At 42.0% G+C, this 12,878-nt stretch overlaps 1 protein-coding gene across 1 annotated transcript; it reads right to left on the bottom strand.

Annotated features, from left to right (window-relative positions):
• Positions 1-2,810: 2,810 nt before the first annotated feature.
• On the bottom strand, positions 2,811-12,353 carry gpr176 (G protein-coupled receptor 176). Its single transcript, XM_068342831.1, has 3 exons — positions 11,764-12,353; positions 7,569-7,821; positions 2,811-5,570 (listed from the first exon to the last, which is right to left on the bottom strand). The coding sequence occupies exons 1-3, from the start codon at positions 12,107-12,109 to the stop codon at positions 4,337-4,339; spliced, it is 1,833 nt and encodes a 610-aa protein (XP_068198932.1). The 5' UTR covers positions 12,110-12,353; the 3' UTR covers positions 2,811-4,336.
• Between the last annotated feature and the right edge of the window lie 525 nt (positions 12,354-12,878).

The raw sequence follows: 12,878 nt of genomic DNA, 5'->3' as shown, positions 1-12,878 counted from the left end.
AACACACCATCACCCTGAAAGAATGATTTATCTGTATCTTTTTGTCATGGGAAACATCTGACGATCCAAACTGCAACTCAACAGGAATTTTATTGATTTATCATGTTCCAAGCTCTCAGGCTTTTGGGGTGAAATTTTCAATCTACACATAATGCACAATTATTAGGCCAGTGATTATTTGGTCCATATCATAATTTTATCCAAAATTTCCAGCTCCAACCTGAATAAACTTGAATACTTATTGGATTTTAATGCACGTTATTTGTGTATACAAATGGGTAATAGACTACTTTCTCTACACACACACACACACACACACACACACACACACACACACACACACACACACACACACACACACACACACTTAAATGTGAAAGGTGCTGTTTACTGCTGTAGTGGTTCAGTATCTTGCGTAACAGTTCCAGGAAGCGCATGTTATTAATAGATGGGAATGGGAGGTTCAGGAAAACCTCTGTTGTCACCTCCAGCTAGGAGACTTGTGTTTGTTTTTGTTTAGTTGTTTTGTTTGTTTGTAAGACTGACATTAGATCATATAAAGTAAATACAAGACTATTGAAGAGGAGACTATCAGGGTGACATAAAGGTGAGACCCGAGGCCTCGTCTGTAAGTGAAAATGTTTTTCTCCTCATTTAAGTTGAAATTTAAAAATAGAATCTGGTAAAAAAAAAAAATTTAAAAGGGAAAAAAGGAAGACGAAAGACAACAAGAGACACGGACAGGAAATTTTTTTTCACACATGTGGTCGAGAGTCAAGATGACCTGACGCAACCACCGATGATGTGCATACACACACTACATACACACACACACGCACGCACACACACACACTAGACCGACCATTGGTTCTGAAAGGCAGCCATGCTGTCCTACCTGTTGAGTCCGTGTTATTCCATCAGCTCACATCCTGTGTGGTTTGTCAGGTGATCATTCAGTTGTCATTTTACACACGTGCTTAACGGTTTGCGTGTTTCACGTTGGGGGTTTTTTTTGCGTGTTGTTTTCGTGTGGAACTAGAAAACGTGTGTGACTCACTACCATTCTGTTTTCTGGGCTGTCTCGCAGTGTGAGGCCAGCTGGAGAGAAAAGCTGTGTCTCCCTGACCTCCGGCACTCAGACGCTTTTCTTCCACCCGTCTGATAGCGCTGCCTTTCTTCATTAAGATCACAACAACCAGTGTGGAATCGGACAAACATGTTACACTTCTAGGTACATGTGAAAACACCTTGACTTCAGGAACAACCTCAGTCTCTTTCTCAACATTTAGAAGAAGAATTACACTTTTAGATGAAAAGATTGGTGTAATATAACAAGTTTCTGTATTACCACAGAACCTGGATGTGATTAGCTGTGCTTAGTATACTCATTTTTTTCTCAGTAAGAATATCAGATGAATTAAATATCAGATTATAATGACATTTGCATGTAAATTTTCAATCTGTTGAATGTGTTTTGGAATTTTTTAAATTTTTTTGGACACCCAATCAGCAAACTGAGGCTGTTTACAGTTCAGAAGTGTTTGTAGAAGCTGAATTGAGGCATTAGGAAAAAGGATCAAATGTCACATAGGTTTTCAGAGGCGCTTGAGGACAAACTGGTTTGGAAAAAAAATCAACATCTAGGCGTGTTCCTGTGCCTCTAGGGTCCTCATGAAACAAACTGAAAGGACAGCGCCGCATCTCCAACAGCCAGAGTCCACACGGACGCCGTCATTCCATATGACGCCCTCAGCCCGACACTCGTGCTGACCTCGGTTTTGCATCTGAAGTCAGCAGCAAGTGATAGAATTTCAATTCATGAGTCAAAATCTCATGTGGTCGTAATGGAGCTTTTCTATCATCTGCTGTCTGATGTGCAGAAAGATGCATTTTATGGTGAGCAGCTCACGAAAGGAAAGGATGACGTTTCTAGAAATACATTTCTTAACAAAACTGAAACCTTCCTGCACACATTCTCTGCTCAGTCGGTGGCAGCCCATCGATTTGCACGGCCTCATTAATGCAATGTGACTTTCCACATGTGTCCAGTTCATGCAGATCAAGAGCAACGATGACGACATGAGTGACGACATGGAATTACATCGCTGACGACAATTCCCGCTCACGTTACAACGACCCTCAGCTGATAACAAGCAGGAACTTTGTTCTCTTTGCTGGTGTTTCCAAAAAGCCCCTCATGTGCTCCTTCTTACGCCAGATTAAACCGCTTGAGCTTACTTATAGTCTGAATCGCTGCTGCTATAATATATATGATTCAAATAATATTTTTTTCTTCTGTAAATGGTTTACAGAGTTGACAGAAAGTGTAAGACAATGTGAGTTTTTGGTGTTTTATCTGTGGCGTGCAGCTGAAGGAGGTTTTGCTGCTGTACACTGGAGCTTTTGTCTAGGCATTAAGCCTCTGATCTGTTGTTAACATGTCTAGACATTCACTCCCCATGAAGTCCAAAACACAAAGTCCTTGACACGTGTAACTAAAACTATTACTTCCACTGAAAAGTCACTCAATAATAACCTTCCTCCTGTAAAGAGTTGGGTTAAGATTTATTATTTCACCTTAAAAGTTTAAAAATGATGTCCAAGCTGAATATTGTCTCTCATTTCATTAAAAGAACATCTTACATGTTGATTTAAGTCGATTAAGTCGATTTTCTCGACAGTTGCACTCAAGATGAACATAATTTAATTCAACTTTGGAGTTAATAAAAGAACTGAAGTCTTGAAAATGTTGTTTCTTTTCAGATTTTGTGCTCTTGAACGAACAAGAAACAAGCTTTTTGGTAGAACATCAGTTTTAATATTTGACACAAAGGTTTTACACCGCACTCTGTTGCTACATTACGATTGGTGCATGCATATTCTTGTGACATCACCATCAGCTTCTTATGGCTCACGTGGTTCTGCAGATTGATCAATGATCGCTCTACTGCAGCTTCTGTTTTCTGCAACGATTCAGTAAATTTATCACAAACGCAGCCATTTGAAAATAAACACATGACTCATCTCTTTCAAGTTGTGGCAATAAATTTTGTTTCCATCTGCCTGATAAGCGCGAGGATGGGAAGCAGCGTAGAGTCCGGTTCTGTGTGGACACAGAAAGGGATTGTGGGAAGGCCCAGGAGGGAGTTGCGGCTTAACAAATATTTGAAATGCAGCCTGATTCTGTTTACCTCGCCTGGAGGCTCAGGTGGAGGACGATGCTTCACATTATTCATCACAAAGAAGACCCAGCAGACATTGTGAAATTGAGAGAAATTTAAATTTTAAAAAAAACAAAACTCACAGAGATTCAGATGATATAAAACGTTTTTGCTCTTCTTTATTTTACAGTCATTTAAATGAATGATTGACTTCCAGGAGACCTTTGGAAAAATCAATAATATTGATCGAAGGAGACTAAACAGATGTCTGACCTGGATGGTTGCTGTTTTTTATTTTTATTTTATTCCTATCATTACGTAACGGTAACGTTCTCGGATTTCATGTGTGTTTCATATATATTTTATTCTCAATGCACAGTTACACTCGGACATTTTCACATTTTTGTAAACACTTATTTGCATAACTTTTTTTAATCGTCAGCACTTTTTGTTTTTTTAAATCAAATCCAGACACATTCACAGTACAAATGACGAAAACACACAGAGACTTGAGAAAAGAGACTAGCAAAAGTCAAGTCAATCCCAAACATTTGAAGTACAACTTGGCAAAGACGTGTACAAAAACCAAAAAAAACCAAAACAGTCTTACAAAGGGGTTAGGAGGAGAACGGACATGTAGATGTGTTCATTTACAGTAAGTGCAATCACATCATAACCATTTTACAAAATGTTTTACGAGGAGCTTTGATGTCCTCATTTTAATTATTTGCTCTGGAAATACTTCGTCCCGTGTCAGTGCATCTCTCAGGACAGCTGCATTTCTACATCGTGTCCATTTAATATTGATGCGAGCCGTAATTAAAGAATCCAAAACGTTTTCTTCATGTCGCTGCCGCAGGAGCCATCAATCATGGAACGGGATCCATATTCGGAACACTAGTGCAGTTGGGTCGAGCAGACTTTGTTCTCACAGCATTTGTAAATATTTGATATCAGATTGATGTTGCAGCGGCGCCTCGCTCGTCTAGTCTCTGTACGTTAGAGAAGGAAACCTGGATGCTGGTTAGTTTGGTGCTGCAGTTTTGGGAAAATTTGAAAATAAAAATCCAATAAAATGAAGGAAAAAAAAAAGTCAGTATCCTGCCGAGGCTTGGTCGACCCAAGAGTCAGACTGTGCTGAATTCATTTGCAGATCAATGACCCGTGGGAATAGTTCAGGAGTCCACAGTGGGGATGGTGCTGACCTTGTTGTTCCTGCTGATTCTCCGTTCTGGTCTCGGTCTGGGCAGTTTGGTCTGGATCAGCTCCTCGGGTGTGTTACCCAGCGGAGGGAGGAGCCTCTTCTTGCTGTTCCTGGTCTCTGGTAACCACTGAGGTGGAAGTTCAAAGGGCCCGAAACCGAATTGTGTGGAGTCGTCGGCTTCTGTAGGTGTAGCCGGAGCCACCTGAGATGAAGAGGCGTAGACGCACGTGTGGACCTGAGAGGCTCGTGGGGCTGTGACGGTAGGGGGGCCGTCCTTAGTGATGACCAGCGCTCCGCCTGTCCCCTGCTGAGGCTCCTTCTTAGGCATCGTCTCCTCTCTGAGGCTTCCGCCCCTCGACCCATTCTTGTGGTCCTCTTTCGGTCCGGAGCAGCTGCCTGACGTTTGAGAAGGAGTCTCATTCTCGTCTTCTTCTTCTTCGTCTTCCTCAGCTGGCCTGAATATCTGCTGCTGTCCGATGTTGAACATCTCCAGGAGCTGGCTCCCGGAGCGGCCGGTCGCTTCCAGTCCCGCCGGCTCCCTGATCGCCCCTTCTGCTCCCAAGGAGACCAGACCCCCGGTGGTCACCACGTTACGGCGGCTGTACCGTCTGTGAATCCTGGCCAGCAGCTCCAGCCAGCTGTGACGGGCCGAGCGGTTAACAGTCAGAAACATCAGCGGGTTGGTGAGCAGAGACACCTTGGGCAACCAAAGGGCCGTCAGATACAGTGAAATCGGTAGTTCTTTAGTTTCTGCCAAAATGGTGCGATAAACCACCAACGCTCCATAGGGGGCGCTGCAGGCCGAGAACGCCAAGACCACAGCCAGCAGAGTGGCGTGAAGCTCGGCCTCTCTCTGGGACACATAGGGGATGGAGATACTATTCTGGGGAGTCCGCAGCGCCGCGATTATCACCTTCTTCTTCTGGCTGGCGCTGAGCGCCCGGCGGATCAGCAGCATGAAGAGGAAGACCAGAGCGAGGGGGAGGATGACCGTGGTGACGTTGTAGATCAACACATACACCATGTGGCCCAGGGAGCGGGCGTGGTCGTCCGAGCACGACGACGTAACGTACACGTCTGTCACGTTGGTCACGGCGAACACGGGGAGACTCGCCACCGTGGCGTGGATCCAGATGTAGATGACCAGATCTCGTGATCTCGCGTCCGAGATCTTCCTCTCCAGCGGGTAGAGCACAGAGCAGTATCTGGTCAAAAAAAAGCACAAAATATTTCAGCAGCAAGACTTTTAAAGGCAGCAGATTCAGGTTTGTGATGATGAAATAGGTCTTTTCTGAAATAAAACTATTAGCGACACCATGGCTACCAGAGTCTGCAGCGTAAAACTGAACAATGTCACGCCAAAGAAGATCTCTTTTCAGGTCACTTGCAGTCAAAACACAAGATGTTGGGCTTTTTGCCAGAAAAGCTACATCTGCCAAACACCTTGGCTCTATTTTCAATCAAGTTTAACCTCAGAAATAATGCCACAAATTTAAGAAAATGACTCCAACCTATAATCTTGTAAACTGGATTAAATGGGGAAGGAAAAGAATGATTCAGGATAAAAGGATTTACCCTCCGTTAATCTTGTAAGGAAATAGTTTTTAATGAATATCATGAATGCATATTACATCTCATCGTGTCTGCATCACATTGTAACTGCGTTATATATCTCACACAACCTGCTCATTTCCCTGGAGTATCCCTTCATCGCAGCGGGCGGCTGCAGGAGCCTGTAACTGCTGCAGTCTCAGGCTGCATGTATATTAACGCAGCCTCAATCGCCCTCCTCGACAATAAATAATTCATCACTTCGGTATCATCATAACACATCATAACTGTATTAGTTGCTATGGTGCCAATGCAATCTTTGCAGCAGTGAAAGAAAGGATGAGTCGTGGCGGCAAAACCTGACAGACATCATCATGGAAAGATGAAACCAAAGCTGAGGTTTGATATCTTGATCTATGTGGTTATCCTGGAGTCAATTCACGATATTTAGATAACTGGGAATTTTAATGTTAATATTGTGCATGTGACCTAGAATAGATGGAAAAAAGTATTTATTGGCATTGAATGATAAAGTCAGTTTCTTGTTGCTTCCACTTTACAACTTAATGAAAAATCTTCTAAACATTAAGAAACCAGGAGGCAGAAAATGAGAGTTCAAGTCACTCTGGAAGCAAAGATGATCAGATGTTTGCATGGACATGTGAGTCTTATGGACAATATGAGCTTAAAAAATATAGAAAAGGAAGGATTATCTGTTCTCTGTGCTGAAACTTTCCAGATTTTTTACTTTAAAGTGGGGTTCAAAATTTATACCCTTAAAAATCCTGCTCCAAAACACCAGATTTGATGGAATAGTAGCGGAAGCTGTGTCCACCTGTGGACCAAGAGTGCTATCTGATCCACCTACTGCATGAAAACGCCTGAAAAAGACACTAAAAACTAAAAAAGGTGGGCGTGAAATACTCTTGAGAGACTGCAGATGGATCACTGTTAGCAGTACTAGCAGGAGGCCAGGCTGCAGCATCCGTTAATGACATCACGGTAACATCACATCCATCACGTCTTATTTCTGTTCACTGGGTGGATTTGATCACAAACAAGTTCTACGTTCTACAAGGACATCGTTTCTAACACATCTTGAGGATTACTTGTAATTAAAATGACTTTAGACAGCTAATCTGAAGCTGTAAATAAAGTCAGAGATGTTTAGTTCAGGTAATTAATTCCTGTATAGCTCAATACTCCGCAGGGATTTTGCTCGGTCTGAGCTATGGATTGATCATAACCCTCCAACCCCCACCCGGACGTGTCTTCTTCACGTCACAAACAAATAACAGGGTTTTCTGCGTTGTGTATGTTCACACATCCACATCTTGTTTTCCCTTGGAGAATCACTCCGATTGACTCGGCCCTGCAGTCTACTGACAAACTGATTAGAGATTTAATTTAAATCTTCCACCTCTCTGAGGCAGTGTTTCAAATCCCACGTAGTGAGTGGGAGGAGTAGCCTCTTTCATTTCAAAGTAAGTGCTTCTTACTGCGGGGTTTCAATGAGCCAACAATGAAACATCATTCTCATCCGACACAAAGGACTGTTTTGGTTTTCACCTGTTTTTGCAAGAGGTGAATTCTCATTTCAAGCGCCGGCGTCGATTCGCGATGAGTAAATCCTGCATAATCGATGCGTATACCTGTCGAGTGCGATGGCGCTGAAGCTGAGCACGGTGACCGAACAGAAGAGCTTGTGCAGGAACTTGATGGCCTTGCAGAGCACCAGCGTGTGAAGCCACCAGCAGCAGCGAGGGCTGGCCCCCAGGGCCACGTCAAACGGGACGCAGATGAGGCCGGCGCAGATCCCCGAGCACGCCAGGTTCTTGATGAAGCGGTTGGTGACGGATTTAAAGACATTGGTGCAGCACGTGCACCACAGCACAGTGGCATTTCCTGTGAGGAGCAGGAAAGAGGGGCGTTAGGATAAGAGCAAATACACACTTTGTCTTGCGATTGCCTATGGCTTCCAGGCGAAATGTCACAGAATAGGAATTTTTCTGCAACGGTTTTTAACCTATACTACTGACATGGGGGTTAAAATGCCACATTAACTGCTAGAACAGCGTGTATCAAGAGAATTTCATGGCGAAGCAGCTCAGACTGCTCTTTATACTGAGGTTTTCTAAAGATAAACACTGATTTCGATGTTAAAGTGCATCATTTTAACATGATTTCTCACTTGTCACCATTTCCAGAAACACAAATGTCATCATGTTTGCTCCTTATGCATCAAACCTGTGTAAACTGTTTTTATATTGTTTTTATGTAAAGCACTTTGGGATACACACTTAGTATGAAATGCGCTTTATAAATAAAGTTTGATTGATTGATTGATTGATTGATTGATTGATTGAATCTGATCCAAACTACATGCATTCAAATTAATGCACATATTTGTGCATTATTGGGTCATAAATTTTAGTCAAATGCTATCGCCTTTAATAAATCACACCTCATTCATCTGATCACTGCACACTGACACAACATTGAAGGTGGTCTTTTACTTGATCAAAACATTATTTATAATTAAAATTCATGCAAAAAAGGCAATCTAAAATCTTTTTTGCAACTAAATTTTCCTCCTACAGTCCCCAAAGAAATTTGGGTCACCTGGAGACGGTAGATCATGAATTTATAGAAAAGAATTGTATGATCTGAGCGGCTCAGAGCAGCTGGATGGATGATTTATACACTTGATCTTCCACCAAGGGCAGAGATCCTGACTGAATGAATTATGGAATGAAAGGATTGCCATCAGCGAACGATGTTCTAAATTTAACTGAGATGTACACTTAAGTTGCCCCACAGAGTTCAAAATGAGAGAATTCCATTCAAAATGTTGGTTTTAAGGACTTCATTTTACAGCCTCTTGCCTTTACTCCTTACATTTTGAGGATGATGAATAATTTTATTTCATATAAAATTGCGACTACAGTGCAAAGCAAAGAAAGACCACAAACACAACTATTAAAAGAATAGTAATAGTAGTCATTTGAAGGTGCAAACCCTCCTCCATCATGTAGGTAGAGACCATTATGTTAGACCTCCTCTTCATTCAGAGCAATGACACCACACTGATTGTTAATTAGGTTTAATAAGAAAATCTTGATACCCCCTGAGTGGCGCATTAACTAATGTCATGTCACACGGCAGCCTCTCCAAACGTAATTACCCTCCCTGAACGCTGTGCTCTCCCTGTCAGAAATGGAACAAGACATCCGGTGAGTAAAAGAGTATTTACCGGGGGAGCGAATTTATGCCTGACATGTGTAAATGTTCACAAACAGGCTGTAGCTATTCTGGGAAAAACAAGGCTCGCCTCTGAAAAAGCAAGGTTTTATATACAAAAATCAATTACTGTGAATTAGGTGGTTGAAATTTGGCCTGGGGGGGCCTCAGACGGAGCTGTGTGGGGAACATGGTGTGCTTTGCTGATGGTGTGCACGGTCTAGTTTACAGAGCAGCACACGATTAGTGTTTCAGGGAAACCCCAACGTCGCTGTAATCAGTGCTCAGGCTCTGCCTTCACGAGGCTCTGAATAAATACCACAAATACTTATTGTTTACTATGTAACATGACATAAACCAGGATGTTGACAGTGATGTAGATCCTATAGTAGTTCCTATTTACTGTGGCTAATACCTAAGGTGATAATCAGATATCAATCCAGTTAAGGTTTCAATTGTTTTCTGCAGAATTTAATTTATGATTAACAATAAGACGCCATCCCAGACCAACCTTTATATGTTAGACACATGCTTTGATGTGATTTCATGAGTCAAATGATGTCAATGATGAAATGGTGTGTCAGGCATTCATGAATAAACTTGGTCCCTCAGATCCCCACCAAAAATAAATTGTTTCAGTGCATCAATCTGTTCAAACGGACATAATGCCTTTAACACTTGCCAAAATTCACCATTCCTAGCAAAGGAAAGAGTGAAATCATGTTGGGTGTTTGTGAATCACTGGTGGTAATAATAGCACAAGAAGGGCTGTTGAAAGAAGCGGTGAGAATCTCACTTTTATTACAGCTGCGATGGGGTGAGGTCACACCTTCCTGCGTTTACAGCGTGTGTGATGTATGCGAATACACAGCTTGAACACTATTTCTACCATCAATCTGTGCTGGACTAGGAATCCATGAATAGAAAGGAATATTTGTTTGGATTGCATCATATCCAATGTAGAGATTTTATCCGATAAACTTGCATTTTCTCCAATAATCTTGCATTTTATTGTGAAAATACCTCGACCACCATTATATATTGTGAGAAAGACTGCTTGTGGTTTTTAAGAATACTGATAAAAATATTTTAGCAGTTTGTAAAAGGAGGGTAACCAGTGGCTTCATGTAGCCATGATTAAATATAATGAGATAAAATGCTTATACCTTCATGCTGACAACGTTGGGACTTTTTTTCCATTGTCTGTGGAATCACTACAACCATTAGCGCCTGAAACGCTCACCTGCTACTTGTAGAATGCCTCGGTAACCATACTCGTATCGACTGAACTCAACCGGCGAGTAAACACTAAGCATGATTACCTTACCTACCCCACTACCCATCCACTTACACACACACACATAAACACGAGCACACACACACATACATCAATACAAAGGTAGGGCAAGGTGATAACAACATAAGATGCTGTTATAAGTGAGGACACTTACAACTATGACTCATTTGTAGTCTATCCATAGTAGCGTGTCCTGTTATAATGGAAAGTGTGAAACATCATTAGCATTGCTTAACACCTTCCTACTTGCCTCCCTGTGGAGGCAAAAATTAATGGAATTCAATGAATGACTTTATGAATGGAAAGAAACAGAACTGTAGATCCAGATGTCTCAAGGGCCTTACATCAGCAACGTTAGCCATGTGGCTAATTGATTCTGATTACCTAGGAATGTCTAGAATCATCTCCTAGAATTAAATTATATAAGTAATCTACTCCAGACATGTTATAATAAGATAATAAGATAATAATCCTTTATTGTCCCACAGTGGGGAAATTTATAAACGTAATACAGTATAATATTTGGGCAAATGTTGGGTTATATTTATTGCTGAGAGTTAGATATGAAAATAAATGTGTCTCATGTGTAAGCAGGGGGGAATATTAGCCTACGCTAGCGTAGAGACTGAGGCAGGGTTTTGTGTGTGTATAAGTGTGTGTGTGTGTGCATGTGTCACCTCTGAATTAGGGCACTTCACACCTTTTTTTTTTAGATTTAGCTGAATCATTATCCAAAATCTAAGATAACAAGCGAGCTATAGATTCATATTTACTTCTCTGATGCGATAAGTGTTAATCTTCTTACTAATTCAAAAAAGATGAATAAGTGCTGTACTGTATTTTGATTTATTAGTTTGCTAGCCACCTTAAGTGATAAATACTTGTTTTGTTTTATAATTAATAAATTTAGCAGTGCAATGAGGTTGACTGACTGGCCTTTATGTTTTGAAGTGATCCAGGAAGTTAATGTAAAGATGCACACTTGTTTGTTTGTTTGTTTGTTTTTTGATTGCAAATATTTTCTCATCTTATTTTTGAGAAATTTTTTTCATATTCATTAGTCACTTAAATGCATTGACATATTAACTACTGTAAACGCATGGATGAGGGCAATCCAGATTGAGAGAAAAAAAAATCTATAAATGTCACAAATGTCCTCATAGTAGGTTCCTCTGACACAGATTGAACTGCTTATTGTGGCAAACATGATGTAACATCCGATTTAAAAATATATGGTCATAATTTGAATAATTTTGGAGGGGGGGGGGGTAATCCACCTTTAATAGGTTTATTAATATGGGTCGACTTACCGAGCAGAGAAGTTAAAAGGATGAAAACCTGAATGGCGGTGGTGAAGTCCCGGTACGCCTGCTCCCGGACGAGCCGCTCCTGCCCCTCCGGACCCGGACCCGTCCCCTGGGCCGGGGTGATGCTGTCCCACCGGGTCGGCGGGCTCGAAGCGTTCAGAACATCCAGTCTGAGTTGGGCTGCTGTGAAATTGAATTCACCGTCCCCCACCGTCACAGCCATCGCCGGTTCAGACCGGTGGGGATTTTTTCCGTCTTTGTTGTTTTTTTTTTTTTTTTTAAGAAGGCTGGAGGGATGATGGACAAATGACTGCCAAATTAAAAAACATGGTGTAATAATAATCTTCATTCACCACAACACATGGAAGCGACCGGCCGAACGCAAACGCGCGTTGACACAATGCGGATGAAATGAAAGCCACTGGAGTCCGTGCGCAGAGACGCTGGATGGACGCACAGACTGTCTGGATGCAAAATGAAGCACCGAGAAAAACACCAGTCATCTCCCGCCGCGCAGCACGGCGGTGTCTGTCAGGCTGGTACTCCGGCTGCCATGCCTGCCTGGAGCTGTTTATTGGAGGACTGGAGGGATGGAGATCCTGCGACTGTATATCGCAGCGCGTAAAGTGCAAGACTGGAAGAGGAGAGCCCCTCCTCCCTCCTCCTCTTCCTCCACCCCCTTCCTCCTCTTTTCGCAGCGCCAAGAAACTCCGATGGAGTATTATGAATGACAAGTAGGTAGGAATGGAGATACATAATGAACAGGAGTAAGTCTTGGAACAGTATTCGTGCACTCATTGAGGAAATCCAATCAGATAATAAAAAGGAACCTGATGTGACACATCAGGCGCTCCAAAGGGGCCCAGGCCCCTGTGTTTGGATATAACAGGCATCACATTTACACAAATATTCTACAAAATCTCACCTTGAAATCCATTAACATGCCATGGCAAACACATTCGTATTATCTTGTGGATTAATTTTTAAAAAATCATTTTAAATTCATCCACTACCAAATCAGTCTTTACTGGAGGAGCAGCAGATCCATACTGGGCCATGTGAACCTTTACAGTGACTTTAACTAAAAAAAAATACTTCTGCTGATCAGTAATACACAT

This window comes from Antennarius striatus, chromosome 19 (assembly GCF_040054535.1).
Source record: "Antennarius striatus isolate MH-2024 chromosome 19, ASM4005453v1, whole genome shotgun sequence".
Lineage (NCBI taxonomy): Eukaryota > Metazoa > Chordata > Actinopteri > Lophiiformes > Antennariidae > Antennarius > Antennarius striatus.
This window is presented reverse-complemented; position numbering and strand designations above follow the sequence as displayed.

Excerpts from the sequence above, each read along its gene's own strand:
- gpr176 (XM_068342831.1), bottom strand. The coding sequence starts at position 12,109 with ATGAAGATTATTATTACACCATGTTTTTTAATTTGGCAGTCATTTGTC. Across the intron at positions 7,822-11,763 it reads CCTTTTAACTTCTCTGCTCG|GAAATGCCACTGTGCTGTGG; the intron begins GTAAGTCGACCC and ends TGCTCCTCACAG. Across the intron at positions 5,571-7,568 it reads AGCGCCATCGCACTCGACAG|ATACTGCTCTGTGCTCTACC; the intron begins GTATACGCATCG and ends TTTTTTGACCAG.